The following is a 26,961-nucleotide window of genomic DNA, read 5'->3' on the forward strand; positions in this document are numbered from 1 at the left end:
TTAAAAACCTAATCTTTTATCAGTGCGGTCTTAAAAAATTCTTTTTTATTTTAATACGGTACATTTAAGATTGTATTTTTAAAATTTTTTTAAAAAATTGAATCTCATTAATAAAAAAATTATTTTTTTAATAATTTAACTAACTTTTATAGATTTAACTTCGAATTAATATTTGATATATTATTAATTTAAAATTTTAATTTCATAAATAATGTTAAGAGATTGAGATATATTTTAAATTTATTTTTTAAGTTATTATTTTTTAAATATATTCTAAAAATATGTTTTTTTTAATTTTATATATGAATCAATATTTAATAATTTTTCTTTATCTTATCTTAGAGGGTGTAAACTTAGTGAATAAAAAACATTTTAATTTTTTATGAAAAAAATTTTGGTCTTATGATGCTGACAATAACTCGTTTAGGCGGAAAATGATATACTTTAAGCACGATTAACAAGAATTTGTCAAAGAAATTTATTTTGGATATATAAAAAAAGGTTAGTCAATAAGCCATACGCAAGTAATGATAATAGATTGAACCTTTCATGGGTTTGCATGAGTCGTAGTTGGCAGAACAGAGTGAAAAATAGTGTAAAAAATCAGTGAATACTTCAAACCATCAAAGAGTACTTATCTGTTCTTAAAGTCAATCAGTCAAACGAAATCGCCAAAGGGGTTTTTATCAGGATGCCTTCAAACCAATTATTGTTTCACTTGGCTTTCAACAATTTCATTTTCACTTTCGTGAAATTATTGCTATTTGCAATTCACGTAAAACTAAAAAAGGTAAAAAAAACTCGAAATTTATAGTTTTGATTCGATCTAATTTTTTTAAAATTAATTTTTTTAAAAAAAAAATTGGATATCAAATTGGATCGGATGACATGAAAAAAAAATCGAAATCAGATCAAAGTTGAGTTTTAAGTAAAATTGACATGATATATATATAAATAATTTTTTTAATTAATTATTTAATTTTATAATTATTTATATATATTTAATTTTATATTTATATTAAAAATAATATTTTATTAATTTTGAATCGAATTAAATTTGATATAATTTTATACAATATCGAATCGAATTCAAATTTTATATGTTTAAAATTGAATTGAGCTCGAAACGAATAAAAATATGCTCCGATCCGACCCGTTACTATCCTAGGTAAAACAGCCAGAACCTTAACTTTAAAGAAGGCTAAAATATGGAAATGCCTTTGAAGTATAAGTTTTTACACTATTATTTTATCTAAATAAATTCTTCAATTTTTATTTTTTTTATTTAAGCTCTTTTAGGACATGTGTAAATCATGATGTCATAAAAAAAATATACACATGACAAAAAATTATAAATGTGGCATACACGTTGCAAAAATGTATATAGAAGGAAAATTTTTTTAAAAATGGTCAAACATTTTTTTTAATTGGTAACATGATTAGAAATAATTATTAAAAGATAATTACATAAAAGTAATAAAAAATTAAATTACGTTTATGACCTTAATGTTTAATGAGTGCTATCTCAATATTACAAGTAATTATCATAGATATACATATAAACAAAATATATGTACAATTTATCAAACAATATGTATAATTATCTTACAACATATATATATTGAAAGTCATAAGAGTAATTTTAATTTTTTTTTTAATTTTACATATAGACATCTCTTTTTCACTAATTATCTTTCATCATGATATCAAATAATAAATATCTTTGATTTACATATATTTTAATAAATATAATATATAATAATTATTTATTAATAAAAATATGTTTATATGTAAAATTAATAAAAAAAAGGAAATATTTATATTTATACAAAAATTAATAAAACGTAAGTTAAAATCAATTTTGTAATTTTCATATAAACATATATTTTTATTAACTTTACATGCAAACTTTTTTTACTAATTATTTTTTATAATACTATTAAATAATTAATTCTTTTGTTTTTATAATTCTTATATATAAACATTTATTTTTTTATTATTTTTACATACAGACATTTCCTTTTTACTAATTAGTTTTTATTATGGCATCAAATATTTATTTCTTTTTATTATTTTTTCTATAAATATAGACATTTTTTTATTAATTTTATATATTATTATTTTATTTCTTATAATTATTTTTAATAATGATACCAATTAAAAAAATTTTGTTAAATTACCATTTTTTGAAAATTTCTCTTCTTAACATTTCGGCAGCACATGTATAACACATGTGCAATTTTTTGCTATATGTATTTTTTTTTTTGTTGTCATATCATTGTTTACACGTCTTAAAAGAACTGAAATAGTAAAAAGAGAAAATATGAGGGATTTATTTAGATGAAATAATAATACAAGATTTGGATGTTTTTAAATGCTTTAGGAGTTTTTTTTTCTTGTTTTAGCCTTTAAAGGAACCGTTAAATCTATGGAATAAAAAATGAACGTTAAGTAGAAATTGGAGAACAGTTTCAGTCAATGAGAAAAATGTGAGAAAAAAAAAAAAAGTTTCGGAAGTCCTATGCAACTTCTAGATAGATATATCATGGTTGTCGCAAAGATTTGGATAGGCCAATATTGGAACGGACGCAAAATCCAGTGATACGAGAATCTGAAGTTTAAGGGTCCACACGCGTTTCAACTAGGAGAAAAAGTTTGTAAATTGCCAGAAAATCAGATATAGAAAACTGAAACAAGAGACAATGGGACTCCACTCTGACATGTCTGTCAAAGTTTTCCAGCCTTCTACAGCAAGTCGAGGTGGTGGATTTGGAAAAGTTGTTTCTTTCTTCTTCTGTACCAAAAGGAATCTGATTTTGATGAAAAGTACATAACAGAATAGAGCCATGAACTGATGATCACATTTCATTTCATTTCGTTCCCATCGTCGTACCACCAAACAAACCTTAACGTGCCATGACATTCTGTCTGTGTGTCTGCTGGTGATGGCCTGATGGAGCTTGGGCTTTTTCTCGCCACTGATTTACCCTGGCCAAGGTACAAAGGTGAAGGGAAATTGGAATTTTGCGGACTCGGAGGAGAAAATTTTTTATTTGTCACATGAAAACTACTCTCTATAATCTCTTGAATACAAGAAATCAACCAATTTATTATTAGCCACACACGAAAAACTCACAATACGAGTAGCATAAATAATTGAGAGACAATCTCTTTTAACTTGAGAATCTTTCTAGTTACGACTTCAACCATTCCAGGCAAGGACACAAGCCCCAGCAAAACCTAGCAGGATAGTAGTCCTTCAAGTACACTTCCCGGCTGAATCCAACAATGTAGAAACTGAAAGATTGACGGTGATGAGACATGGTGATACGTGTCACCGGAACAACTGAGATTGTATGTCTCTCACATATGACCCTGGCAGTAGGAGGCACAGAAGCCCTGTCTGCAATAACGTCAGAAGAGAACTTGTTGAGGAAGAAAGAGTCGGCAAAAAAGGCTGGAGTGCACTGATATGCTTGGGTGTTGCACAACTGAACCCCTTTGGCCCTATGAAAAACATTGTCCGGAACCGATGCTGCTCCACTTGTTGCACTTACTTTTCGAGTTGAGAGTGTCTTCCTATGAACAAAAAGGATTCTTTCAAATAATTAAACAGGGTGTGAGCACGCGAGTGTAAACATGCAAGTTCTATATATGCTTAGTATCAACATTTGCAAACTAGCAGGTAAGATCTGCCTTTCCTTTAGAAACAAAACAGATATTCTGGTAGAATCCTCCTCACAAATTATTCTAGAGAATTCTTGTGATTATCATATACATATATCCTGATTTCACAGACAATAATCAAGAAAATATCCCAGCCGATTGAATTTCAGCATTAGAAGTTACCCTCAAAAGTAAGTGTAAAAAAGAAAAAAAAGAGTTTCACATCCAAATGAGGACAAGAAGCATCAACATTGAGTTTAATATATATGATAAGACATATAATGGTATACTTACCATTTAATAATGGCAATTTTGTATGTCAACAGAGAACCACTTCCATGACATGTCCCACACTTCAGCAAGCCACGAGATCCGCAAGTTGCACAAGGAATCTTTCCCTTCCCATCACATTTTGTGCATCTGCAGAGATATAATCATCAGTGGAAAGAGTGAATCATGTAAAAAACTCATACCTCTAGCACTGTATGTTAGGAAGAAAAAAATATTGAGAGATTAGGAAGAAACCAACTACCAAATTAATGGCTACGAAGTTCAATATGGGTTTCATTAGCCAAAAGTGTTAAACCTAGAATACCCAGATAGCAGCTTAGGAATGACAATTAGACAAACATATAGTTTCTCGAAATCATGCATAGTTGTGAGTTATAAGCTCAACCACATTATTCATGTGTTGGAACCAGTAACCATCTATCTTGGATGATAGTTTAAGTTTTCTAGAATTAAATAAAGAAGAAACCGCTCACACGGTGTCTGATCCATCTCTGCGAGCAATTAATCCCCTTCCGTAGCAAGCAGGGCACTGGGACATCTGATTTTTCTTATAAAATCCAGGTTCTAGGTCTGCATTGCATGTAGGGCATGCAATATCTCCTCGTCCAGCACAGCCTGCACATTTTTTCTTATAAATTAAATTAAAGCTAAGCACTACAGACCAGGCAGACAAGAACCATGTATGACATGTATAACTAATAAAGCACAAAGCATTAATATAACATGAAAAAGATATAAAAAGGAACTAAAGGGAAACAAAATAGCTATTAAGAGCACTTGAGTGGCAGATAAATTTGTGCTTAGATAAATTTCAGATTAAAAAATCTTCCAATATTAATCCCGTGGACTCCATTAGTTCAGTAGAATTACCTGAACATTTCTCAATGGTCTCACTATGAGGAATCTTGACTCGTGTTTCTTTATAAGGTACAAAGAGAACAGGGAATTGTGATCTTAGGTCCAATTCCCAAATTCCAAGTGCAGGACTGTTATCCTTTCCATCAATGTTGCCACCGAGGTAAGGTTCTGTTTCTCTGACCACTTCCCTTTCTTCTAAGAAAGTTTCTAGAGTTCCCACATAAACATTGCAATCCTCAACAGCATGAATCTTCCATGTCCGAGCAGGATGACTCCCCCAACAGCATCGATGACCAATATGATCGATGAGCAACTCTCGTATCTCTACCTCATCCAATAATTGCCTACATGTAGATCACTCGTTTAATCAGTATATGCTACTACTACCTGATGTTTGAGCATTCACAATTATTTTTCCCTCAAAGCAAATGCCAACGAGTTACAACTAGAATTTCAGCATTTTCATTTCTCTAGGATGTTTAATCCCCTCGATCACAAAGTAAATTCTAACTTGATCAGACATCAGGTGAGATTGAGAAACACTTCATACCACTAGCATGAAATGCTGCTCCTATATGTCCTAATTCAAAAACATATGGCAATTGGTAACATTGCAAATTAATGCAAGGGAGTTCTGACTTTCGTCGAGTCTTACCTCTGAAATTCATTGGAGTATGCACCATAATCTGTTGTGTAAGGACCTTGATGAAGAATAGCTTGCTCTGCGACATGCAATAGTAACAGTCAACTCACAACTACAATCTACATTGGCAACTCAATTTCGGATGGTTAATTCTGGAATAAAATTTCCTCGCATCCTCCAAAATACCGAAATTGACAATTTAAAGCCACTCAAACTCTTAACTTTTAACCAAAAAGGCTTAAACCTTTCAACAAAAGAGACAGAAATACTCAATACCCGTTTACAAAAAGAAGCGGCTTGTATTAGAGATACCGTTAGGATGGGGCTCAGGGGAGCTGATCAAAGGAGCGTGAATGGAAGGCGGGTAATGACCAGAAAAAGAAGTGGCTGATCGAATCTCTTCAATGCTAACTTCGGTTCCCGCCAAGGAAGCTGTTGGAATCACCGACCCTGTTCTCCCCACGTACTGATACGAGCTCAACCTCTCGTTCTCTTCACTTTCACTTCTTCTCTCTTCAGAAAAACCCAACATTAACGCAGGATCAATCGATCATGATCGTTATTGAGAAAATCTAAAAGTATAACAGAAAAAAAAAGGAAAATTAGAAATAGGGTACCTGAGAGAAGAGGCTGTTCCATGGTTTTTCGTCGACAATTGCAATGCTGGAATGGTGTGAATAAGTGAGGATTAATGGGACAAATTCTTAACAAGGAAGGAAACTGAAGATCATCAAATCAAAAGGTCAAAACTTGTAATAGTAAACAGATGAAGATTGAAGAGTTCTGTTTTGTTATATTGCATCTGGTTTTCAGATATTAATAATCCAATAAATAGGTTGGGTCTACACGCTGTACTCGGGAAGAAAGAAAATCAAGGAATTGTCTGTCGATTTCTGGGTGCAAAACTAGTAAATTTGGGTCAGGTTTGGCCCAATAAAATGGGAACTCAAAGGCCGAATAGCTAGCCCAAAACTCTCGTGACCAAGAAAAATTTACGCCCACATAACATTTCCTCTCCTTTATAAATTCCTCTTTTTCTCTCTCTTTCTAATCTTTTCACTAGGGTTTTTGTTCTTTCGCAGACACAGCGGCAGCATAGGCTTCTTCTTTAAACCGAAAATGGTTAAAGGTCGCCAAGGAGAGCGTGTCAGGTCTCATTCTCTCAAAACTAAATCTCGTTTTCATTAATGTCGCCAATCCGCTTTTTCATTTGGTCTTTTATTTTTCTGTTTTATAGGCTCTACGTTCGTGGAACCATTTTGGGCTACAAGAGGTAACAAAATTTTTTTATTTTGATTTGTTGAGCTGGTAAGAGATTGATTGGATTGGTGTTTAAAAATGGGTTTTTGGTTTTGTTAAAGGTCGAAGTCGAACCAATATCCGAACACATCACTGATTCAGATCGAAGGAGTGAACACGAAGGAGGAAGTAGGATGGTACTGTGGGAAGCGAATGGCGTATATTTACAAGGCGAAAGTGAAGAAAAATGGGTCTCATTATCGTTGCATTTGGGGTAAAGTAACAAGGCCTCATGGTAATAGTGGCATTGTTCGTGCCAAGTTCAAGTCTAACCTCCCTCCCAAATCGATGGTAGTTAGCGAAGTACTTATTGGCATTTTTATTTGTTTTATTTGTTATTCCATTTGCTGATTTGGGTTTCTATTTTGGTTGAATAGGGTGATAAAGTGAGAGTTTTCATGTATCCCAGCAACATTTGAGGTAATTTCAATCGATTCTTTAACTCTCCCGAGTATTATAAGAGTTAACAGCATTTGCTCTTTTATGTGTAATTGAGATTTCATTCTTCTATGTTAGCATTCATGCACTCAAGTAATGTCCATTTCTGGATTCTTACACTGTTGTGCATAGCTTCCTGTACGTAGATGATGAAATCAATTTTGAAATTTGCCTTGGATTTTCCATGATTGAAGTTGATAGTGAGACTGCGGATTGGTTATGGAAAATTGTGCTAAATTGTAATTAAAATTTGAACTGCACTTGATCTTTTTATCTAGTTAGTTCATTTATCTTATGCGTCATGGATTTGAATGTCTGGTCTTATTAGGATGCAAATCAATTTGTTTGGCATATTTGAACCTTTGTTTTGCATACATTTTCCTATTAGAGTTCATGTTATACATGCACATTCATTTTATTTATCTATCTTTTTTTTTTTTGGTCTTGCAGTGAGGCGTTGTAGATGCTATATGGGCATTGCAAGTGGATAGGACGAGTCGAGACCGAGTCTTAATTTAAAATTAAATTTTGCTGTTTTGTTTTTGAGAGCTGTACGTTATTTCTATGGTGTTATTCAAAAACTTCTAATATTTCTTAGGATAATGATTATTGTTAATTCTAAAATTGAAATCTTTGTTATTGATCCACTATCAGTGTTTTTGGATCTTAAAAGTATGAGAGGCAATCCATTTTGAAACATGAAAATCTTGAACCATTGCTATTAGGGTCTTGTTATTATAGCTATTTAATCAATTAGGGGAATGTTTTCACTTTGGTCATAATCTAATTGTTGCTAGAAGAGAGATTTGAGTGTATTTTAGTTGTTGCCAATGAATGTTCGAGCCCTAACAAAAAAAAAAAAAGAAGGAAAGTCGGAGCTTTCAGTGTGTGGAAGAGATTCTTTTGATGGAAAACAGGATAAATTTTGAGTTGTAGCTGATAAACTGATTTTGTCCTAAACTGGAAGGTTAGTGTTAGATATTAAGGCCTGATTCTTGGACTTCAAGGAAAAGAAGTGGGCTCAATTCCTCAAAAAGAAACATTTTTTGACGGGCTGTAGCCCACAGTTGGCCCCTGACCGCCGCTAGTAAAATTAATGTGAAATGTCCCAGCTCTCAGATCAAGTTAAACACTAGATGCGAGTGCAACCTACTAGAAATCCATCTCAGTTTTAATAATAAAAAATGACCTTTACTCAATACCCAAAATCTCAGTTGAACATTCGACTGGATTTGTCAAATTCTCAGTCCAAACTTGACATTACTTTCAAGCAATGCCTCTTATAAGAATTCAAAACATAACCATAACCAGAGAAATGGTACTAGCAGGCAGCAGATATTGAATTGGTTGAATTGGAAAGCAGCAATTTAAGTAAGATCATCTGATTCTATTCTCAGACCATAACCATAACTTATGATTAGGTTTCTCCTATTAGAGGTTTTAATTTTCATACTGAGAAATATTTCTCCTTCAATAAATTGGGAAAGTTGAATTAACAAAATGAATGACGAGACTGTAGGATAATGGGAGCCTGGGGGAAAAGCGGTTTTCATTTATCTGTTTGTTGGACTTGGACCAGTTGCAAAGTGACAGTTGGAGGGTTAAAATGGTTGGAAAAAATGATGGCTGCATTTCAGTGTTGGGGCAGGCCATTTCACTTTGCGCCACCAACCAAAACTACATGATTCAGATGTATTTTCATATTTTCACCCTTCACCAAACACAACAATTCTTCCATCTCTTTGGTAGTGGCACACCACATCATGTTCAGAGAGACTTCAATACAGCATCAGTTCTTCATAATTCATGAACATCAAAACTACTGCCGTTTTACAGCAGAAACGACGCGTCCGGACAGGTAAATTGCGCGCCCGCTTAAGACGACACCTTTCAGGAACCTCCGAACCTCTCTAAGCTGCTGGCCTGAAACGAAGTCTGGCTTGACGGAGGTTGTTAATATTTTATTTGCCTTACCAACACGATTTTGGCTTCTGTTTAATGCTTTTGTCTACGTTCCAATTATCCAGGTTTTGTCTTTTCAACTTTACCCCACACCCCAAGAATATCTAACTGCTTTATTCAATGTCACTCTTCTTCTGCTTCACTACATATCAGGTAGAGCTTTTTCACGTGTAGCAACTTCACTTTCAACAAGCTTCAGCTTGTAGCTGAAACACTGCTGCAGCCTGCAGGTACATACCCATTTCCCTTTTTTTTCTATTTCTTTCTTTTTCTTCTCCAGATTTAATGTTTGCAGTAAGAATTTTTATTATTTTAAACTTTGATAAGATCTAATTGGGACCCTTAATTGTATGAATTTGAATATGTATCTTACTTTCTTTTATGTTTCCTGTTGTGAAGAATGAAATAAAAGCTATGAAGATGGTTTGTAAAGATTGTTGCTGTATGGAGAGGCCATCTATGGTTATTTGGTCCTCTTTTTTGTTGTTTCTTTTACTGCAAATTGAAGGATCTTTATCAGCTTCCAATTTTTTGATTGGCCTTGGAAGCTATGACATAACGGGGCCTGCTGCTGATGTTAATATGATGGGTTATGCAAATATGGAACAAATTGCATCCGGCATTCATTTTAGATTGCGTGCTCGGGCCTTTATTGTGGCTGAACCTCAAGGGAGCCGTGTAGTATTTGTGAATCTTGATGCCTGTATGGCCTCACAAATTGTTACAATTAAAGTACTTGAGCGATTAAAAGCAAGGTACACCGTACACCCAAACTTTTATGGTGTTCATGAATGTTTGTAGAATATTTGAACAGATTATTTTACCAACTTTTAGGATTAAGCGTATTGTTAGCATATCTTTCTATGATAGTACTTCCATTTTTTAGGTATGGCAAGCTTTACACAGAGAAGAATGTCGCCATCAGTGGTATACATACTCATGCTGGCCCCGGGGGATATCTCCAATATGTTGTGTATTTAGTAACTTCTCTTGGATTTGTAAGACAGTCCTTTGATGTCATTGTTAATGGGATTGAGAAAAGCATTATACAAGCTCATGAAAATCTCCGTCCAGGTTCTATTTTGATAAATAAAGGTGAGAAAGTTTATTTATAAGCATTACATATTTACTTTCTTTTATGCTGATATATTTGTTTAGATACACAACATCTGTTCAGTGGCAGCAAAATGCATAGTTTTGCATTTGCCAGTGCACTTGGCTTCTTTCTATGGCTTAATGAATTATCTTGAAAAAGTGAGATTTTGGGGCTAAAAGATAAAACTTAACTGCTGAATACTGAATAGATTGTGATATAATCTTCATTCAAGGGTATTCTGTTGTGTTATTTGTGTTCAAACAGAATTCCATATGTTTTTCTCATTTAAAAGTTATATATATCAACTTTTAGACATGGTGATACAGGGGAACTCTTGGATGCTGGTATAAATCGTAGTCCGAGTGCTTATCTGAATAATCCAGCAGTTGAACGGAGTAAATACAAGTATAATGTTGATAAAGAAATGACACTGATTAAGTTTGTTGATGAAGAGTGGGGTCCCATAGGTAGCTTCAACTGGTTTGCTACCCATGGAACTTCTATGAGTCGTACGAACTCATTGATCAGTGGAGACAACAAAGGTGCTGCAGCTCGATTTATGGAAGATTGGTTCAAACAGACTGGTTTTATGACAGATTTTGATAACCTGCCTGTCAATAAATCTGCAAGTGTTAGAATCCCTCGAAGAGTTTCAAGCATCATCCCTAACCTTCATGATAAACGTAAGTGAATCTTGCTTTTAAGATATATAGAGAATTATTGCATTGAACGTAGGAAGTTGGTTTGAGTTAGCAATTATCCTTCTGCTATAATGTGTCCTTGTATGCTTAAAAGTTACAAGGAAGACAACAGGTATTAAATAAATTTGGGTGAGAACTAGGAATTGGAAAATTTTTTCTGGATTTAACTTCTAACAGCATTTCATGTAAGACCAAATTTTATGAGCAAAGCCATTGTTAAACATGCCACTTGTTACATTGGTTTCAGACTTTAGGTTAGCCTGATTGATGTGTCTACCTGACTTCCATCCGGAACCATGTGATAGCAATTATGCATACGTAATGTTCAGGGCCAAGTACAATGGTGCATATCATTTGTTATTCCTAACATACAGCAGCTGCATTTGATTCCAAACAGGTAATGAGTTGATGGAACTTGCAGCTTCATTCAAATCTTCTCAGGGACAACCTGCTACAAGATTTCTTAGTGTTGCAAGACGGGTCAGGAATGCCTTAAGGCAGGCAGATAGACCACAGTTTGTATCGGCATTCTGTCAATCAAATTGTGGTGATGTCAGCCCAAATACTCTTGGTGCATTTTGCATAGACACTGGACTGCCATGTGATTTCAATCATAGCACCTGCAATGGGAAGAATGAACAGTGCTATGGCAGGGGTCCAGGGTACACTGTACATGTGTTACATAGTCACTTTTACCCCCTTTATCACTTTTTACTTTGTATGTTTTGTTCATTTAAAGATTGGATGGTGATGGAACCATATTAACATTTATTGGCAGCTATCCTGATGAATTTAAGAGTACTGAGATTATTGGAAAACGGCAATTTGAAAAGGCCGTGGAACTTTTTAATAAAGCAACTGAAAAGTTGAAAGGAAAGGTTGGGTATCAACATGCCTATCTGGATTTCTCTAACCTTGAGGTTTCAGTACCTAAAGTGGGAGGAGGGAGTGAGCTGGTGAAAACATGCCCAGCTGCCATGGGATTTGCTTTTGCTGCTGGAACAACAGATGGTCCTGGAGCTTTTGATTTCATACAAGGAGATGATCAAGTAAGAGAGCATGTGCAGCAGACCTAACCCATATTTTTATGATGCCCTGGAGGGATGGAATAGCTATATTTGTATGATGACTCTATTAACATGTTTCCTTTCAGGGGAATGCCTTTTGGAGATTGGTGAGGAACTTGCTGAAAACACCAAATCAGGAACAGATCAATTGTCAGAAACCTAAGCCTATTTTGCTTGATACTGGTGAAATGAAGCAACCATATGACTGGGCAGTAAGTGTTTAGTTTGATTTCGATTAATGTATGTGATGAAAAAGCTTAGACTATTGAATGAGCTATGCTGTTTTCATACTGGAGTGCTCCGCTTTGTATAGCGCGCAGATCGTGGAGCCTCAATCTGCTTTCTGAAAAATGATAAAACAAACTGCTTTGCAGCACATTCATGATTGTGATACACGTTTGGACTGGTTGAACTTGGTAACATATATGTCTTCTTATTATTCCAATCTTGAACACATGTACCGCAATACTTCTGACTGTTACTTAAAATGACTGATTTCCATGAGATCTTGATTTCAGAGCTGTTCATGAAGATACATGAACTGCAAGATATTAAAGTATCAGTTGATGTATTTAGATGAATGGTAAAAGTATTTGATTAAATCCTAGGGAAAGGAATTCTGAATAGTTAATCAACAGCGCATTTACATAGATATGTCCTCATATTGAATAATTCATGCAGCCCTCAATACTTCCAGTTCAAATTTTGCGGATAGGGCAACTTGTCATTCTCAGTTTACCTGCAGGTAGAAGCATTTTTTTCTTTTATTTTTCTGGCATTTTCCCTGTTAGAGGTTTCTTGATACCGTCTAAGCTTCAATGGTGTTTTGTACTGTAAAGAAAGTTTTATCTTCCTCGGGTTTTTAGCTCATGACTACTATGATAAAGAAAGTTTTATCTTCCTCAGGTTTTTAGTTCATAACTACTATGATATACCTCTCAAATGACACGTAACTATCTTAATCATGGGTAGGGTTTTGCTGCATGTTGAACTATTTTTGTAATGCTATCATTCATTTTTTCAGAATTCACTACCATGGCTGGCAGGCGCCTTCGAGATGCTGTTAAGACAGTGCTTTCTTCTGGAGTCCATAGGCAATTTGACAACAACATCCATATTGTCATTGCAGGGCTGACAAATACTTATTCCCAATATGTTACGACTTTTGAGGAGTATCAGGTTCAGAGATATGAGGTTAGTATTATGCCATTCCTCATGATCTGGTTTATATTTGTTATAGATCCTTGTTTGAGTGATTTTTTGATGTCAGGGAGCCTCCACCCTATATGGTCCACACACGCTTAATGCCTACATACAGGAGTTCAAGAAACTAGCAACAGCTCTTATTAGTGGTGGATCTGTTGAACCAGGCCCACAACCACCAGATCTTCTAGACAAGCAGATTAGCTTACTAACACCAGTTCTCCTGGATGCAACCCCTCCTGCTGTGAATTTCGGGGATGTTAAAGATGATGTCCCTAATTCCACCTTCAAGCGGGGTGATGTGGTCTCAGTCACCTTCTGGTCTGCTTGTCCTAGGAATGACCTCATGACTGAGGGCACATTTACATTGGTTGAACTTCTCCAAGATCAGAAGACATGGATCCCAACATATGATGATGATGACTTTTGCTTACGGTTTAAGTGGTCAAGGCCTGCAAAACTAAGTCCTCTGAGCTATGCAACCATAGAGTGGAGGATCCCAGAATCAGTGATCTCAGGTGTTTACAGGATAACACATTTTGGCGCTTCAAAATCACTTTTTGGTTCAACTCGCCATTTTACAGGTTCTTCTAGTGCCTTTGTAGTGGAATAGCAAAGCGCGAATGTCATGTAAGCCAAGCATATAACTTGTTCAGTTACTATTATAAGAATACATATATTAGTTTTCTCCTACACAAGCACACAGTATCATATATTGGCTACAGCTAGGACGGCATAGTACGGCCAGAGATGGAAATGAAAAGAATTGTTCAGTTATATTTATATCACCCAGCCACAATTGTAACACACCAATTCTTGGGAACATGCATCAGTCTTGGTGTTTCTTTGCTGTTACTATGCAGTTGTCATGCTTGTGAACCTGGTAGTTTCCCACATTGGTATGTATATTTTATATTTGGCCTTTCCTAAATTTGCTTTTCTTTCCTATGGGGAAAAACTAGTCAAGGGCAAAAAAGTAAATGATGTCCACTGCGGAGATCGAACCCACGACCACAAGGTTAAGAACCTTGCGCTCTATTCACTGAGATAGTCAGGCATTTGCTACTGCCGGAAGTTAGACCAAGTGCTGGAAGTCATGGTCATAGGGCAGAGGGCTGAGATAAAACCAGAAGGACATTTCAGCTTTTAATTTGCATTGAAAATTTTATATGATCTTCTATCTGCTTTTTCATTTCACTGAAACCTCTTCAGGGAGGGCGTGAAATTGATGCTCAATATTGCCAACATAAGTCTTGAACGTTGAAAAATACCTGAAAACTTGTGACACATTCGTGAGCAAAATTATATCACGTTTACAACAGCTGAAAAAGCAGATTTTAGATTTATAATCATTCAACAGCGACCCCAAAACCAAACATTTAATACTCATTAAATTGGCTAATTTAGGTTAAGAGTAGGTCCCACGAAAACTACCCTATTTCTCCATGCAAGTGGCATCGGTACTTAATCCTGGCGCTCTTCTTTATTCTTAGGTTACGTCCGTGCTTCGGGCTCTAGAGCTGGATCCCCTTATTAGCTTCCCATGCTCCCTTCTTTTTTCCGAAATTGGAAAGGAAAAAGAAAGCCTACCGTTGAAGCCATAGCCATGAAGGCTGTGATTCCATGGACCACGACCTGGATCGTGATCTCATGGTACAGTTCAAACATTGGGGTTCTTCTTCTTAACAAGTACTTGCTCAGCAACTATGGCTTCAAGTACCCAATTTTTTTGACCATGTGCCACATGCTTGCTTGCTCTTTGCTAAGCTACTTAGCCATAGCATGGCTCAAGGTGGTTCCCATGCAAAGTATTGGTTCCACGAAACAGTTTGTGAAGATCACAGTGTTGTGCTTGTTTTTCTGCTTCTCTGTGGTTCTTGGAAACGTGTCATTACGGTATCTTCCAGTGTCCTTTAACCAAGCCATTGGTGCCACGACGCCATTTTTTACAGCAGTTTTCGCATATATTATGAGCAAGAAGACGGAGAGTTGGGTTACATACGTGACCTTGATGCCTGTTGTTGCAGGAGTCATCATTGCTAGTAGGGTAACAATTTCCTAACTTTACTAGTGTTATTCATGTTAACTATTTTTGTTTTAGGATAATGGGGTTTTTTTTAATGCTATGAAATAATGAACTCGTATAAGATGGACAGCTCTGTTGTCAGATCTTGGTTTTTGTTTGACTGGAAATTTATTATAATTTGTCAATACATTTCACATACATTTTGTTGTCTGTTGTAGGCTGAACCAAGTTTCCACCTTTTCGGGTTTCTAATGTGTGTTTCAGCTACAGCTGCAAGGGCGTTTAAATCAGTACTTCAGGCAATTTTGCTGTCATCAGAAGAGTAAGCTTTAATTCTTCTCTCAATTAAACTGAGAAATCTTCAAAAGTTAAAGAGTTTTAAAGATTATGAAATTTGTCTTTCTAAAGTTACATAACAAGAAAAAATTAGGGCCACGGTTTGGTGCCCACGGTACATGTTTTCTTTCACATTTAAAGTATAACATTGAAATGAGTCCAATTTATTCTTCCAGGGAAAAGCTCAACTCAATGAATTTGCTGATGTACATGGCACCAATAGCAGTAGCGATCTTGCTTCCTGCCACTTTGTTGATGGAGAGAAATGTGATTGCGATGGCTGTAGTTCTTGCAAGAGAAGATATGAAAATAGTGTACTACCTGCTTTTCAATTCTTCTCTTGCATATTTTGTGAACTTGACCAACTTTTTGGTCACTAAACACACAAGTGCGCTGACTCTCCAGGTATTCAATGTGATAAGTTAGGGATGGAATAAGATTTCATTTTTAAAAACGTCTTGCTTTTGCATGTCAGGGTAAGTTTCGAGGAATATGTTATTGTCTTCTTTTGAAAAAAAAATGATGGTCCTGTAAAATCTTTCAGGTTCTGGGAAATGCAAAAGGTGCTGTTGCTGTGGTGGTCTCAATTTTGATATTCAGGAATCCTGTTTCATTAGTTGGGATGCTGGGTTACTCGCTAACGGTTCTTGGAGTTATTCTGTACAGTGAATCCAAAAAGGGAAACAAATGACATCTTGTGTAGTTTAATTCACAAAAGGGAGAACATCATAGAAACGCTGATCAACTATCGTTTAAGTGCAGCTGCCTGTTGCTAATTATGCCTCAAATTCTGCCATCATTTGTTTCTTAGAAACTGAAGAGAAGAATGAGCTGTTTTGAGCAGCAGTTCCACTTTTCCGGAGCCAAAAAATTGTAATGTGGGTCGACATCGAGTTACATTCTAAGAAATTAATTGCTATTGAATTTCATTTCCTGGTACAGTTGCAGCTCGTTTAATAAGTCTTTTCTATTTGTTAAATCATTTTTCGGCTTTAAGTGTATCATCATTACTTCAATGGTGCATCTTTAATTCTTGATCATATCAACCAAAACCGTTCGAACACAATTAATGTTGTATGAGTTGAGCTGTATCTATATATCCTCAGACCACAGGTATAAATCATAGAAATGTTCTTCATATTTTTATGATCTGAACAGACGGAGGTTTTTGAATTGATGAAAGTGCAAGATTAATTGAAGCAACAGTTTAGGACTTCAGGTAAGGTTTTGCTCTGTCATGCTTGTGTCAAAAGGTTTGGTCAATGTTGCTGTTGATGACTTGGCAAGAACTGCGATGGCCGGTTATCAGATTTCCGTCAAATTTTGTTAAAACAATAGAGAAAATGAACAGTTGAATGTTTTTAGATGATTGTTTGCACCTTTTTCTGCCACTTTGAGAAAAGATCTGTGTCGGTAACATGTCGTTTACTGAGAAAGAAATTACAAGTAAATCACTTGAGAGCCTTGACAAGACTGAATCACATTGGCTGTGGTCTTCTCTCACGTATACAGAAGAATTTTGGTTCCATCTCCTTCAACCTCGAAGGCTGATGGGCTAAAAAATTGTCAAGTGGTCCATGTGCAAAACCATACTTAGTCTTTTGCCAATCACAAAGCATACATCTATTTGTGACAAAACCAACACCATATCCACGATCAAGTTGACCGGCTTTTTCTTCTGACTTTTAACTATGCTTTTATATCTCTACTTTTTCTTTTTCACCTAACATTCATCGTCTAGTCCTTATAATCAATATAGAGAAATGAAATGAGTAGTAATTAGAGATATAAATAATATATAAATATTCATAAATTATTTGAAGTTAACCTGAATAAAATTTAAATTTAATTCGATTATTATTAAGTGAAGTTTGAATTTAAATAATTTATTTTATCGAGCGAGTTAAAGTTAACATTTTAATATCTTATTTTATAATTCATGAGTCTAATTAAATTTTTAAATTTTAATATATTATATTATTTTAATTAAAAATTATTATTTTATTTTTATATATATATATCGATTTAAGTTCGAATCTGAATTCAAACATATAATTGAGTTTCAAATCATATATGAAAATTAAACTCATTTTTTATTAAATGAGTTTAATCAAATAAATTTGAATAACTTAATTTTTATTTCGAATTGAGTTGAAACTTAAAAATTAAAATTTAATTAAATTCGAATCAAATTTTGAACAATAAATTTCAAATTAAACTTAAATTTGAACTCAATTTTTTTATTATATCGATTCAACTCAATTCGATTATATCTTTAATAATAATATGATTGATTAATAACATAATAGTACATGACAAGTCCTCCAATTTTTTCTCACCGTGTATAATTCAAATCTCTCCATTCTCAAATCAAAAAACAACATGACAAGAAGCCAAAAAAATGATTAAAAGGTAGTAAACGAGTTTGGTCTTCAAGCATGTTCCGAGATCTTAACAAGTTTGAATAAATGCCATTTAAGCAGTGAGACAAATGCTAGGTTACTGTCCAATCACTAACTTAACCCAATAGTAATCTCATAAATAAAAAAATTTATATTCATTAAAATTTATTTAAATAAATAATAAAATTGATTTCAATAAAATTTTAAAAAATTATTATTATTATTATAATTATAATCTAAAAAATTATAATTATGATTAAAAAATTTTATACAAAATAAAAATCATTAAAATTATTATTTTAATTCAACTGATACAATGAATTTAACTACTAAGCACTGAAAATATCATAAAATCCAAACCTCCAATTATTATAATTGGTAAAAAATCAGAAGTGTTAATTGTTAACGAAATTTGCCGAAAGTGGAAGAGCCCAACAAGGCAACCAACCCAAAAATACTGTAGACTGCTTATACGTAGTAAATAAAAGCCAGCGAAACCGAGATGATATAACGATACAAGGAAGAAGACAGCAGCAGACCAAATTGGCAATACTACTCATCACCTTTCCTGAGATTCCTCATTTTCTTTTTATATTAAAAAAATTCTTACTTGTTGATTTTCAACTCCTTTATTAATAATAATCCATATCCTTTGCATTTTCTTCTGAGAGAGAGATTTTAAAAATGGTGGCTGATCAAAAGGGTAAATCCGATATCTCCTTCGCAGGAACCTTCGCCAGCAGCGCTTTTGCTGCTTGCTTCGCTGAGGTATCAGAAAAATCACTACCCTCCTATTTGATTTTCTTGTTATATACTGCTTCTTCGCTTTGATCACGATTTTGTGTTCTCAGTCTCTGAATTTTTGCATCTTGTTCTTCGGTTTTGGTGACTTGAAATGTGTATATATATGTAGTATCTCGATCGTAAATTTGCATGCAAGAAACTTTTTTCTTTTTTTGTGTCAGGACAGAGATTTCATGGGATCAACTGAAGTTCACATTTTTAGTGAAACAAACTTTGGGTTAATAGAAGTTGTTGATTTGGGGATCTTTCATGCTAAATTTCTAATTCTTTCAACATTTTCCAACAATTTGGTTAATTTTCAAATCAGCTTTGACCGCTAGATTTGAAAAAAAAATTTATATGTGATATGAATAATGTTTGACTTCCTGGATTATGAACTGCTACAAGGGTATAAAATTTTATACAAGTTAGCGACTGCTAAATCAATTTATACATACGGGATTGAGAAAGCTTCTGGTGATTCGAATTGTTGGAAGAAATATCGTTGCCTTAATATGAAGTTCAAATTATATTATCGGTGTGTACTTTAATTTAATGCAGATATGTACAATTCCTTTGGACACTGCTAAAGTTAGGCTCCAGCTTCAGAAGAAAGCTGTTGGTGGAGATGCGGCAGCCTTACCAAAATACAGGGGTTTGCTAGGTACAGTTGGTACTATTGCTAGGGAAGAAGGTTTAGCGGCACTTTGGAAAGGTGTTATACCTGGATTACATCGTCAGTGTCTTTTTGGTGGTTTGAGAATTGGGATGTATGAGCCTGTGGGTGTCGAATCTTCTTCTCATATATACATATTGTGTATTTTATGTGTTCTTGTTTTCTTGTTGACATTATCACAAATAAACTTGTAATTTTGACAGGTTAAGAACTTTTATGTTGGAAAAGACCATGTTGGAGATGTTCCTTTGACCAAGAAAATACTTGCAGCCCTTACAACTGGTAAGGACTATGGAGGATATGGTTGGGATTACTTGTTATGTCTGGCAAATTTATCCATGATTGGTACTTTACTTTAGTTGTTTCTTTGAAAAGGCGCTCTAGGAATCACAGTGGCAAATCCGACCGATCTTGTGAAAGTTAGACTTCAGGCTGAAGGGAGATTACCACCTGGTGTACCTAGGCACTATTCTGGGGCACTTAATGCTTACTCCACTATTGCTAGACAGGTAAGATATCTGATCTGGGAAGAAAGAGATACCAAGTTTCCAGTTTGTTACTAGCTTTATCTTGACTCCTCTATTGGCATCTTGATTTTCCAACACTAGGAAGGAATTGCGGCTCTTTGGACTGGGCTCAGTCCCAATATAGCACGGAATGCTATTATAAATGCTGCTGAACTTGCTAGCTATGATCAAGTAAAGCAGGTAAAGTGATAATAAAAGCTAATAGTCATTGGACATTCTGTTTCAAAAGTGCTCCTTTTTACTTTTTTTTAATGTCTATCTTTCAATGCAGACGATTTTGAAAATCCCCGGATTCACTGATAATGTTGTCACTCATCTCCTTGCTGGTCTTGGGGCAGGATTTTTTGCTGTCTGTATTGGTTCTCCAGTTGATGTGGTATGCCATCCAAGTTCATATTTAGACTCTTTTCTCTAATTTTTTGGTATATATATTCTGTTTTCTGCTGGTCATGGTGAAACTAGTATGCTATTGTATAAAGATGAGACCATGTAGCATGTATGTGGTTAGAGGACTCTGATCCCTTTGTCTGTGCCAATTATGTGTTTAGCATTATATATTGCTGTCAAAGTTGTTCAGATTCTATTATGAGTTTTTAACTTATTTTTTCCATCTATGTAAATGTAATTATTAATAATCCCATTGGAAGTCATACTTGTGATGTCTGCCTAGGTGAGAGCATATTTAAATTAAGGTCTATTTTTCATTTCACCTAGTTAGCAAGATGCATCTTTTTCCTATTTACTTTATCAGCTGGTTGAATGTGCTATTGCCGTTGCCAGTTGCTATAATATCAAGCAAATTTGATGGGTTTTACCCTTTTTCTTTTTTCCTGCAGGTGAAGTCAAGAATGATGGGAGATTCAGCTTACAAGAGCACACTGGATTGTTTCATCAAAACTTTGAAAAATGATGTACGTTTGCTTTCTTCGATCTTATTTCTCCTTTTCTACACATCTTGTCAGTTGTCATCACTATGCCCTAGACTCAGCTTCATAACTAGTTATAGAAATAATTATGCATGGAAATTGACTGTCTTTAACTGCAAGATGGTTCCGTTAGCTTTTCTCTTTTATCCTCTAAGCAGCTCACTTTTTATGATTGTATATTAAAAAATTTGTTGCTAGCAAAGGAGCTACTGGCTGCAGGTGAGAGTCTGAATGTGCACAAGCATTTAACTTACAGCATCCATTGTCATTGGCAGGGGCCTTTGGCTTTTTATAAGGGTTTTATCCCGAATTTTGGACGGCTAGGATCTTGGAACGTGATCATGTTTCTTACCTTAGAACAGGTGAAGTTGCAAACTTTTACTTCCCCCCTCTATTTGGTATTTGCTTTCCTTAGTTGTAGAGCTGTGGACTTTCATTTTCTTGGCTTTATATTGCTTATCAAAAATATTTTCTGTTTTTCATTCCTCGACAGGCTAAGAAATTTGTCAGAAATCTAGAGTCATCTTGAGCTGAAAAGAGATGATCATCAATCCCTCAGAGCATGGATTTCAAGTGGGACTGTCAATGAAGTTTCACAGAGAATAATAGAAATTTATCTATGCCAGGGGGGGAATCTTTTGAAATTTCATACAAGTTAGAAACTTTCAAATAAATTTAATGTTCATTTTTTGGGACTGGTGTTATCATTTGTTGTCCCATTGATGTATTGAAAATTGCTAATCACAATTTAATTCCTTGGTTACCAAAAGATGAAATAAAACTCAAATTATCTTGGCATGAAGTATGAACCACCCTTCCCCCCTCCCAAAAGAAGAAATGTGAGTCGGTCCAGTAGACCACCATTTGGGCCTCAACACCAACCGGCAAAACAAGCCTTTTTCGGCTATTGGTACAAAAAGGAGCGGAAGCTTGTCCAGCTGGCTTAACAGGCCTTAATCCAGCGGCCCAAGAAATGGCTCAATCCTACCCGCTTTAGGTATCAGGCAGACCAAAACCGCAATCTATTTAATAAATTCGATCAATCACGAAATTTGATTCCATTATCCCTCTAGAAGAAGGAAAAGAAGATTTTTTTTAATCGAATTTTGATTTCGTGGAAGAGCCGAAGAAACAAGGATGCTTCAAATCCGACTAAGTAAGGGCCCATCATCTGACGCTGGTGGCTCCGTGAAGTCCTTGCCAACAGAAACGGTGACGGTGGCTTGCCCCGACCACCTCGTTCTCGCCGACCTTCCAGTTGCCAAGAGCATTGGCGCCGCTACTTCATCCTCCCTCGTGAAGACCGTCGGTCGTAAATCCCGCCGCCAGCTTGGTGAGCGAGTCCACTTCTGCGTTCGCTGCGATTTTCCTATAGCGATCTACGGCCGCTTGGTACGTTTTAATAATCATTACTATTTGTAAATTGAACAAAAAGTAATAGTGGAATTCACTTCTGAAGTGTTTTTTTTTAAGTAATAGTTTCCTTGCTAGGTATTTAATCTTGTTTTTGGTCTAAAGTTGAAAACTTGAAACAATTCAAGTGTGAAGGAGGTTTTGATCGTTAGCTAAGTGTTGGAATTGCTCAAAAATCATTGTTAGGAGTTCCTTTATGTATTGGAATTTGTTTTCTGTATTTGAAAATTGTATATGCTTTTTTTTTTTTTGTAGAGTCCTTGTGAGCATGCCTTCTGCCTCGATTGTGCAAGGAGTGATTCAATTTGCTATCTGTAAGTGACCACTTCTTAATTCTTTAATGGATTGTGGTGTTTAAAGAATCGTAGAATTTCGTAGCTAGTTCATCCATGTGCGTTTTTTGAATGGTTCATAAGTATTCACAGCCAAGATGGAATAATTTTCCGAGATTTTACTAAGCAAAATCATTAACATGTGGAATTTTTTTTTTCTTGTGTAGGTCGGATTTTGGCTGATTCATGAACTAATCTTTATTCAGTTTAAAGAAAAGTAATTGATATTGAAAAAATATTGTTTCTTATTTTTTTTCACAGTTGTGATGAACGTATACAGAAGATTCAAACAATCAAGATAATGGAGGGGATCTTCATCTGTGCGGCCCCTCACTGTCTTAAGTCGTTTTTGAAGAAGACTGAATTTGAATCTCATATCCATGAGAGCCATGCTGACCTTTTACAGCCTACTGCAGAGAAGGAAGATGGTAAAGAATCAGAGGTTCAGAGTGGTAAGCAACCTACAGGTTCAGATTCCACTGTTCGAGCTCCTCCAAGGCCTGCCATTTCTCCTGGTTCAAACCCCCAGGTCCATGATATTGAAGACAAAGCTCGTTGGCAGCAGCCCAGAGAACAATTGCCTCCAAGGCCAATGATGCAGACAAAGGGGCCTCCAGTATTTGGTCAATTGCAGAATTATTCATCAGAGCCCCAACCGGACAATAGCCATCCCCCTGGCTTTGACAGGCCTGGCCCTTACAACCTCTTCCAACAAGGCTTTGACAAACAGGGCACCCCACAACCAGAATCTAGTCAGTTTTCAGACAAGCAGCAGGGACTTTTGTCTGAGACCCAGTTTTCTGAATACCAACCTATGCCTTCCATGCAACCACCTAATTATGTTATTCCAATGAATTCAAACCCTATGTTAACTCCATACGGTGTTCCTCCATTTCCAACTGATGGAGCTCAACCATTTTATGGTGCTCCCTTTGAGATGGCTCGGCCGAGCTCAGCACCAGATGTTGGTTCCGAACAGGGGTCATTGTTGGGTTTCCCACCGGGTCCAATTGGGGGTTTAAATTACCCTGCAGCTTATCCTCAGCCCTGGAATGGAGGGCAACCTGGTGTCCATTTTGAAGCTACGCCAGGTGGTCACATGATGGGGGACGGTTTTGCAAATTATCAAGGTGATTATGGGCGAAATCCTGGAGTTTTACCATTGATTCCTGCCCCACCATCAGCCAACAAAGGGATGGAAGCTGTGCAGGGTAGTAATGCCATAGACCCTATGGAGGGCAAAGGTATATTGGCACCACAGCCCATGCAAGTTCCGCCACCTCCTCCACCACTTCCTCATCATATGTCACAACTTAAACGAGGCAAGTTCCACTCTGGTGATATGGGTCGTGAAGGACAAGGGTTTGGGTGGCAGCAAGAGAACCGTGATGGCTTTGCAGGAAGCCAGGACTAGAATTTGCTTGTATTTTTGTGGTCAACTTATGATCTTTTCTGCTTTTGGGTCTTTGATTAAGCTTTGTAATGGGCTGTCAATTTCTTAAGAGCATTCTACTCCCGTCTATATGATTTAGATATAGTTTTGCAAATTAATGATTTGCATCTAGGTTCTTCAATGGAAAACTTCCCTTTCTCCACTGCTTTTGGTTTGGTTCAGATCTGATTATTCCTCAGGTTTTGAGCCATTTCAGGCGTAGTTTGAATATCATGACAGGCGAACTTTCCTACATTAATTCGTATGCCATTAACGAAAACTCAAAAGAACAAAATTTGGTTACAGCTGTAACATTAACATGAAGATTTGAAGTTCACGGGCTTGAAAAATGGGGATCACAAAAATTTGATCCCATTTAGAATTACATTTAGCTAAAATGTCTTTTAAAAGTAAAAACTATATTTCCTTGTATAAATGCTCCTCAACCATTCATTTCACCGAAGATAATTTCATTGATTGGTAGCTTAGCTTCCCTAACATCTCTCTGGTCAAAGCCAATGAACTCACATGCCGGAAACAATAATACAGAGAGGGAAAATATCATCTTAGAAAAAGAAAATGCATTTCTCCACATCCCCAATGCTCAACAAGAAACCTGTGCCTGCCATTGGCACTCACAAGCTGAAAGGAAAACAAATTTCTACAGAAGAAAGAAAACTGAAGAAGAAAAAACAGAAATCAGCTCAACTTCTGCCTCTCCAAAATCCATTTCCGGATTCTGTTCACAAACTTAGAATCAAATTTCAAATACAAATGCTGCATTTTCCTGCACCCAATTATGATATAAGAATCAATGTGGTCTTCGTATCTCTCGTAGAGTGCTGGAACGGTGAGAACAACAACAAGGCCTGCCAGAAGGAAAGCGGATATTCATATGCTCAAAGTATCTCTAGAATTAAAACCACTAAGAGAAACAATGCATGGGCCATAAAATTCTATTGTACTTATCAAGAAACAGAACTCCTATTGAAACTTTAAAGTAGTCTGAGAAAGGTGGTCCTAAACTAAACCCCCCCCCCCCCCCTCCTCTCTTGTAAATAAAGATGATGATGATGAAGATACTAAAGATAGTAACAAATTGGAATTAAAGCTTACCGGTGTAACCCAAAGTAATGAAATCAGTGAAGCCACCAACAACAGAAAGCAGTAACAAGTACGCAGCAACCTTGAAGAACAGCCTTGCATCTTTACCCAATGCAATGTCTTGAGAAGCAGAGAGAAAATCATTTACATGGGCTCGGATGACAGCTCCCACTTCATTTACCATTTCTTCTGATAGATACAACTCTGGAAGAGGTGGAGCAGGGCTATTTTAAGACAACAATAAGTAAAATTCAGTTGCTAGTTTCTAATTGGCAAAAATGGGAAATTCATATCAATCCGAAGAATGGAACATACTTCATTTTATTCTAATTCTAATAATTATGTACTTGTTTTAAACTTTTTTTTCATTAAAATGTCAACATTATGCATGTAATTTTTCATCAAATATACACCAGCAATGGTTCATAACGTAATATAATGTGCAAACAACTAAATCAGGCATTGCAAGCATAAAATGAAGCATGAATGAACACAAAAAGGATGCTTAATGAAGAAAGTAGCTAAAATCTTGGAGCAAGAGAAAAGTATTCACCAAAATTTTATTCATAAAATTATAATATGCTGTTAACTACACCCTACACATGACATTTTTACTACAGATTTGGTGAGGCACTGATAGCATCTTATGACATCTGAGTTTGAATAGCATAGTTTCATTAATTACCGATTAAGAATTGCAGCAGATTTGGCCCAGAGAAATAGAATGACAATGAGAAGGAGGAGAACACTAGAGACAAGCGATAACAGAGTGTAGCCAGATCTCTCAAATACCACCCAAACAGCCAGAGTGACCAACAAGATCCCCACAGTCAAATTCCCTCGTCTCCATAACATCACATCTGCAACTGCTCGGAGCAAAAAAAAAAAAAAATGTCATCAACCTAAACTCTAAAACCAACTGGAAAATGGAAATAGATCAAGGATGGTCATTGCAGTAAAGAAAGAGTCACCTACACCATAAAGCAACATCTTTGATCCTAAAGCTTTAAAGCAGAAGTTACAGAAAGGATCATGGAAGATCCATTTCACAGTGAAAGAACTTCCAAAGTATAAACCAATGAAATTGTATTGGGATTCCATCAAGTGTATCTAAATCAATTCAAAAGAAAACCCAATACTGAAAAAGTGAGAAACTTTACCTAAACCTCCTCCAAGGATCTCATGAACAGTTCTCTGTCTGTTAAACAATCGATTAGGTGAACCCATTTGCAAGAATCAAATATCAGATCTTTTAAACCCAAAATTTAGATGGCCTTGAGATGATCATCAGACTTCAGAGGGAAAAAAATATACAAAAGTAATAGGTTACTTAACCTTTTGCCAATGTCTTTTGAACTATATAGGGACGGCTGTTCAAAGGAAAGGTTGGTGACCACAGAGCCAGCCTAAAAGCGTTATCCCACTCATACCTTTTCCAACTTTTCTTCCCTTTTATTTTTCTTTCAAATTCCCAATATTATATATATATATATATATAAACTCCTAATATTAGCTTAGAACAAGTAGTATTAATTAAATTAAATTAGATAATAAATAATGGTAATACTAATAGATGTGAATGCGAAGAGCGAAGACATTCCCTTCACTTACGCTCGCCAGATGGTCATGTGCGCTGTTTTCTACATGTTATATAATTTTTAGGTAATGTATGGTATATCTTAAAATAAAAAATTAAGTCAGAAGTATAGAAAATATGAAAAAAAAAATTAAATAATGGAGGATTGAAAGAACCAATCCCAATTTATATATTAGATAGTCA

General features: G+C 35.4%; 7 protein-coding genes across 16 annotated transcripts; 5 read left to right on the forward strand and 2 right to left on the reverse strand.

The window, feature by feature from the left end:
* Positions 1-3,084: 3,084 nt before the first annotated feature.
* LOC111312012 (uncharacterized) lies at positions 3,085-6,262 on the reverse strand. Its single transcript, XM_022911918.2, is given in 8 exon segments — positions 3,085-3,242; positions 3,244-3,579; positions 3,961-4,086; positions 4,431-4,572; positions 4,828-5,159; positions 5,471-5,537; positions 5,771-5,971; positions 6,076-6,262. Coding segments are annotated over 8 exon segments (1,266 nt in total). The 5' UTR covers positions 6,098-6,262; the 3' UTR covers positions 3,085-3,202.
* Positions 6,263-6,462: 200 nt separating this feature from the next.
* On the forward strand, positions 6,463-7,842 carry LOC111312014 (large ribosomal subunit protein eL33y-like). The gene is made up of 5 exons (XM_022911920.2): positions 6,463-6,609; positions 6,696-6,731; positions 6,820-7,048; positions 7,135-7,177; positions 7,646-7,842. The coding sequence occupies exons 1-4, from the start codon at positions 6,578-6,580 to the stop codon at positions 7,174-7,176; spliced, it is 339 nt and encodes a 112-aa protein (XP_022767655.1). The 5' UTR covers positions 6,463-6,577; the 3' UTR covers position 7,177; positions 7,646-7,842.
* Positions 7,843-8,856: 1,014 nt separating this feature from the next.
* Positions 8,857-14,103, forward strand: LOC111312011 (Neutral/alkaline non-lysosomal ceramidase). Of its 10 annotated transcripts, none has more exons than XM_089762210.1 (11): positions 8,857-9,222; positions 9,311-9,387; positions 9,557-9,912; positions 10,044-10,252; positions 10,580-10,936; positions 11,352-11,616; positions 11,733-12,003; positions 12,108-12,233; positions 12,703-12,766; positions 13,046-13,215; positions 13,292-14,103. In XM_089762210.1, exons 3-11 carry the CDS (start codon positions 9,572-9,574, stop codon positions 13,835-13,837), a joined length of 2,349 nt encoding a protein of 782 aa, XP_089618336.1. In that variant the 5' UTR covers positions 8,857-9,222; positions 9,311-9,387; positions 9,557-9,571; the 3' UTR covers positions 13,838-14,103. The 10 variants fall into 10 exon arrangements, with proteins under 10 accessions (XP_089618336.1, XP_089618322.1, XP_089618333.1 ...); XM_089762196.1 differs by having other exon boundaries at positions 8,857-9,144; positions 11,352-11,631; XM_089762207.1 differs by having other exon boundaries at positions 8,857-9,144.
* A 614-nt stretch (positions 14,104-14,717) lies between these two features.
* LOC111312013 (putative sugar phosphate/phosphate translocator At3g11320) lies at positions 14,718-16,789 on the forward strand. The gene is made up of 4 exons (XM_022911919.2): positions 14,718-15,271; positions 15,469-15,572; positions 15,763-15,991; positions 16,131-16,789. The coding sequence occupies exons 1-4, from the start codon at positions 14,768-14,770 to the stop codon at positions 16,275-16,277; spliced, it is 984 nt and encodes a 327-aa protein (XP_022767654.2). The 5' UTR covers positions 14,718-14,767; the 3' UTR covers positions 16,278-16,789.
* Positions 16,790-18,434: 1,645 nt separating this feature from the next.
* Positions 18,435-21,702, forward strand: LOC111312016 (mitochondrial uncoupling protein 1-like). Its single transcript, XM_022911922.2, has 10 exons — positions 18,435-18,534; positions 18,658-18,756; positions 19,333-19,551; positions 19,651-19,729; positions 19,823-19,956; positions 20,056-20,154; positions 20,246-20,350; positions 20,811-20,885; positions 21,176-21,262; positions 21,394-21,702. The coding sequence occupies exons 2-10, from the start codon at positions 18,673-18,675 to the stop codon at positions 21,427-21,429; spliced, it is 918 nt and encodes a 305-aa protein (XP_022767657.2). The 5' UTR covers positions 18,435-18,534; positions 18,658-18,672; the 3' UTR covers positions 21,430-21,702.
* A 215-nt stretch (positions 21,703-21,917) lies between these two features.
* Positions 21,918-24,240, forward strand: LOC111312015 (E3 ubiquitin-protein ligase HAKAI homolog). The gene is made up of 3 exons (XM_022911921.2): positions 21,918-22,292; positions 22,569-22,627; positions 22,907-24,240. The coding sequence occupies exons 1-3, from the start codon at positions 22,038-22,040 to the stop codon at positions 24,057-24,059; spliced, it is 1,467 nt and encodes a 488-aa protein (XP_022767656.2). The 5' UTR covers positions 21,918-22,037; the 3' UTR covers positions 24,060-24,240.
* A 290-nt stretch (positions 24,241-24,530) lies between these two features.
* LOC111312017 (reticulon-like protein B12) lies at positions 24,531-26,598 on the reverse strand. The gene is made up of 4 exons (XM_022911923.2): positions 26,342-26,598; positions 25,867-26,047; positions 25,194-25,405; positions 24,531-24,946 (listed from the first exon to the last, which is right to left on the reverse strand). The coding sequence occupies exons 1-4, from the start codon at positions 26,406-26,408 to the stop codon at positions 24,777-24,779; spliced, it is 630 nt and encodes a 209-aa protein (XP_022767658.1). The 5' UTR covers positions 26,409-26,598; the 3' UTR covers positions 24,531-24,776.
* Positions 26,599-26,961: the final 363 nt, after the last annotated feature.

The sequence above is a fragment of the Durio zibethinus genome, chromosome 1, assembly GCF_047325235.1.
Source record: "Durio zibethinus cultivar Kanyao isolate XHJ-2024 chromosome 1, ASM4732523v1, whole genome shotgun sequence".
NCBI classification, from domain to species: Eukaryota; Viridiplantae; Streptophyta; class Magnoliopsida; order Malvales; family Malvaceae; genus Durio; species Durio zibethinus.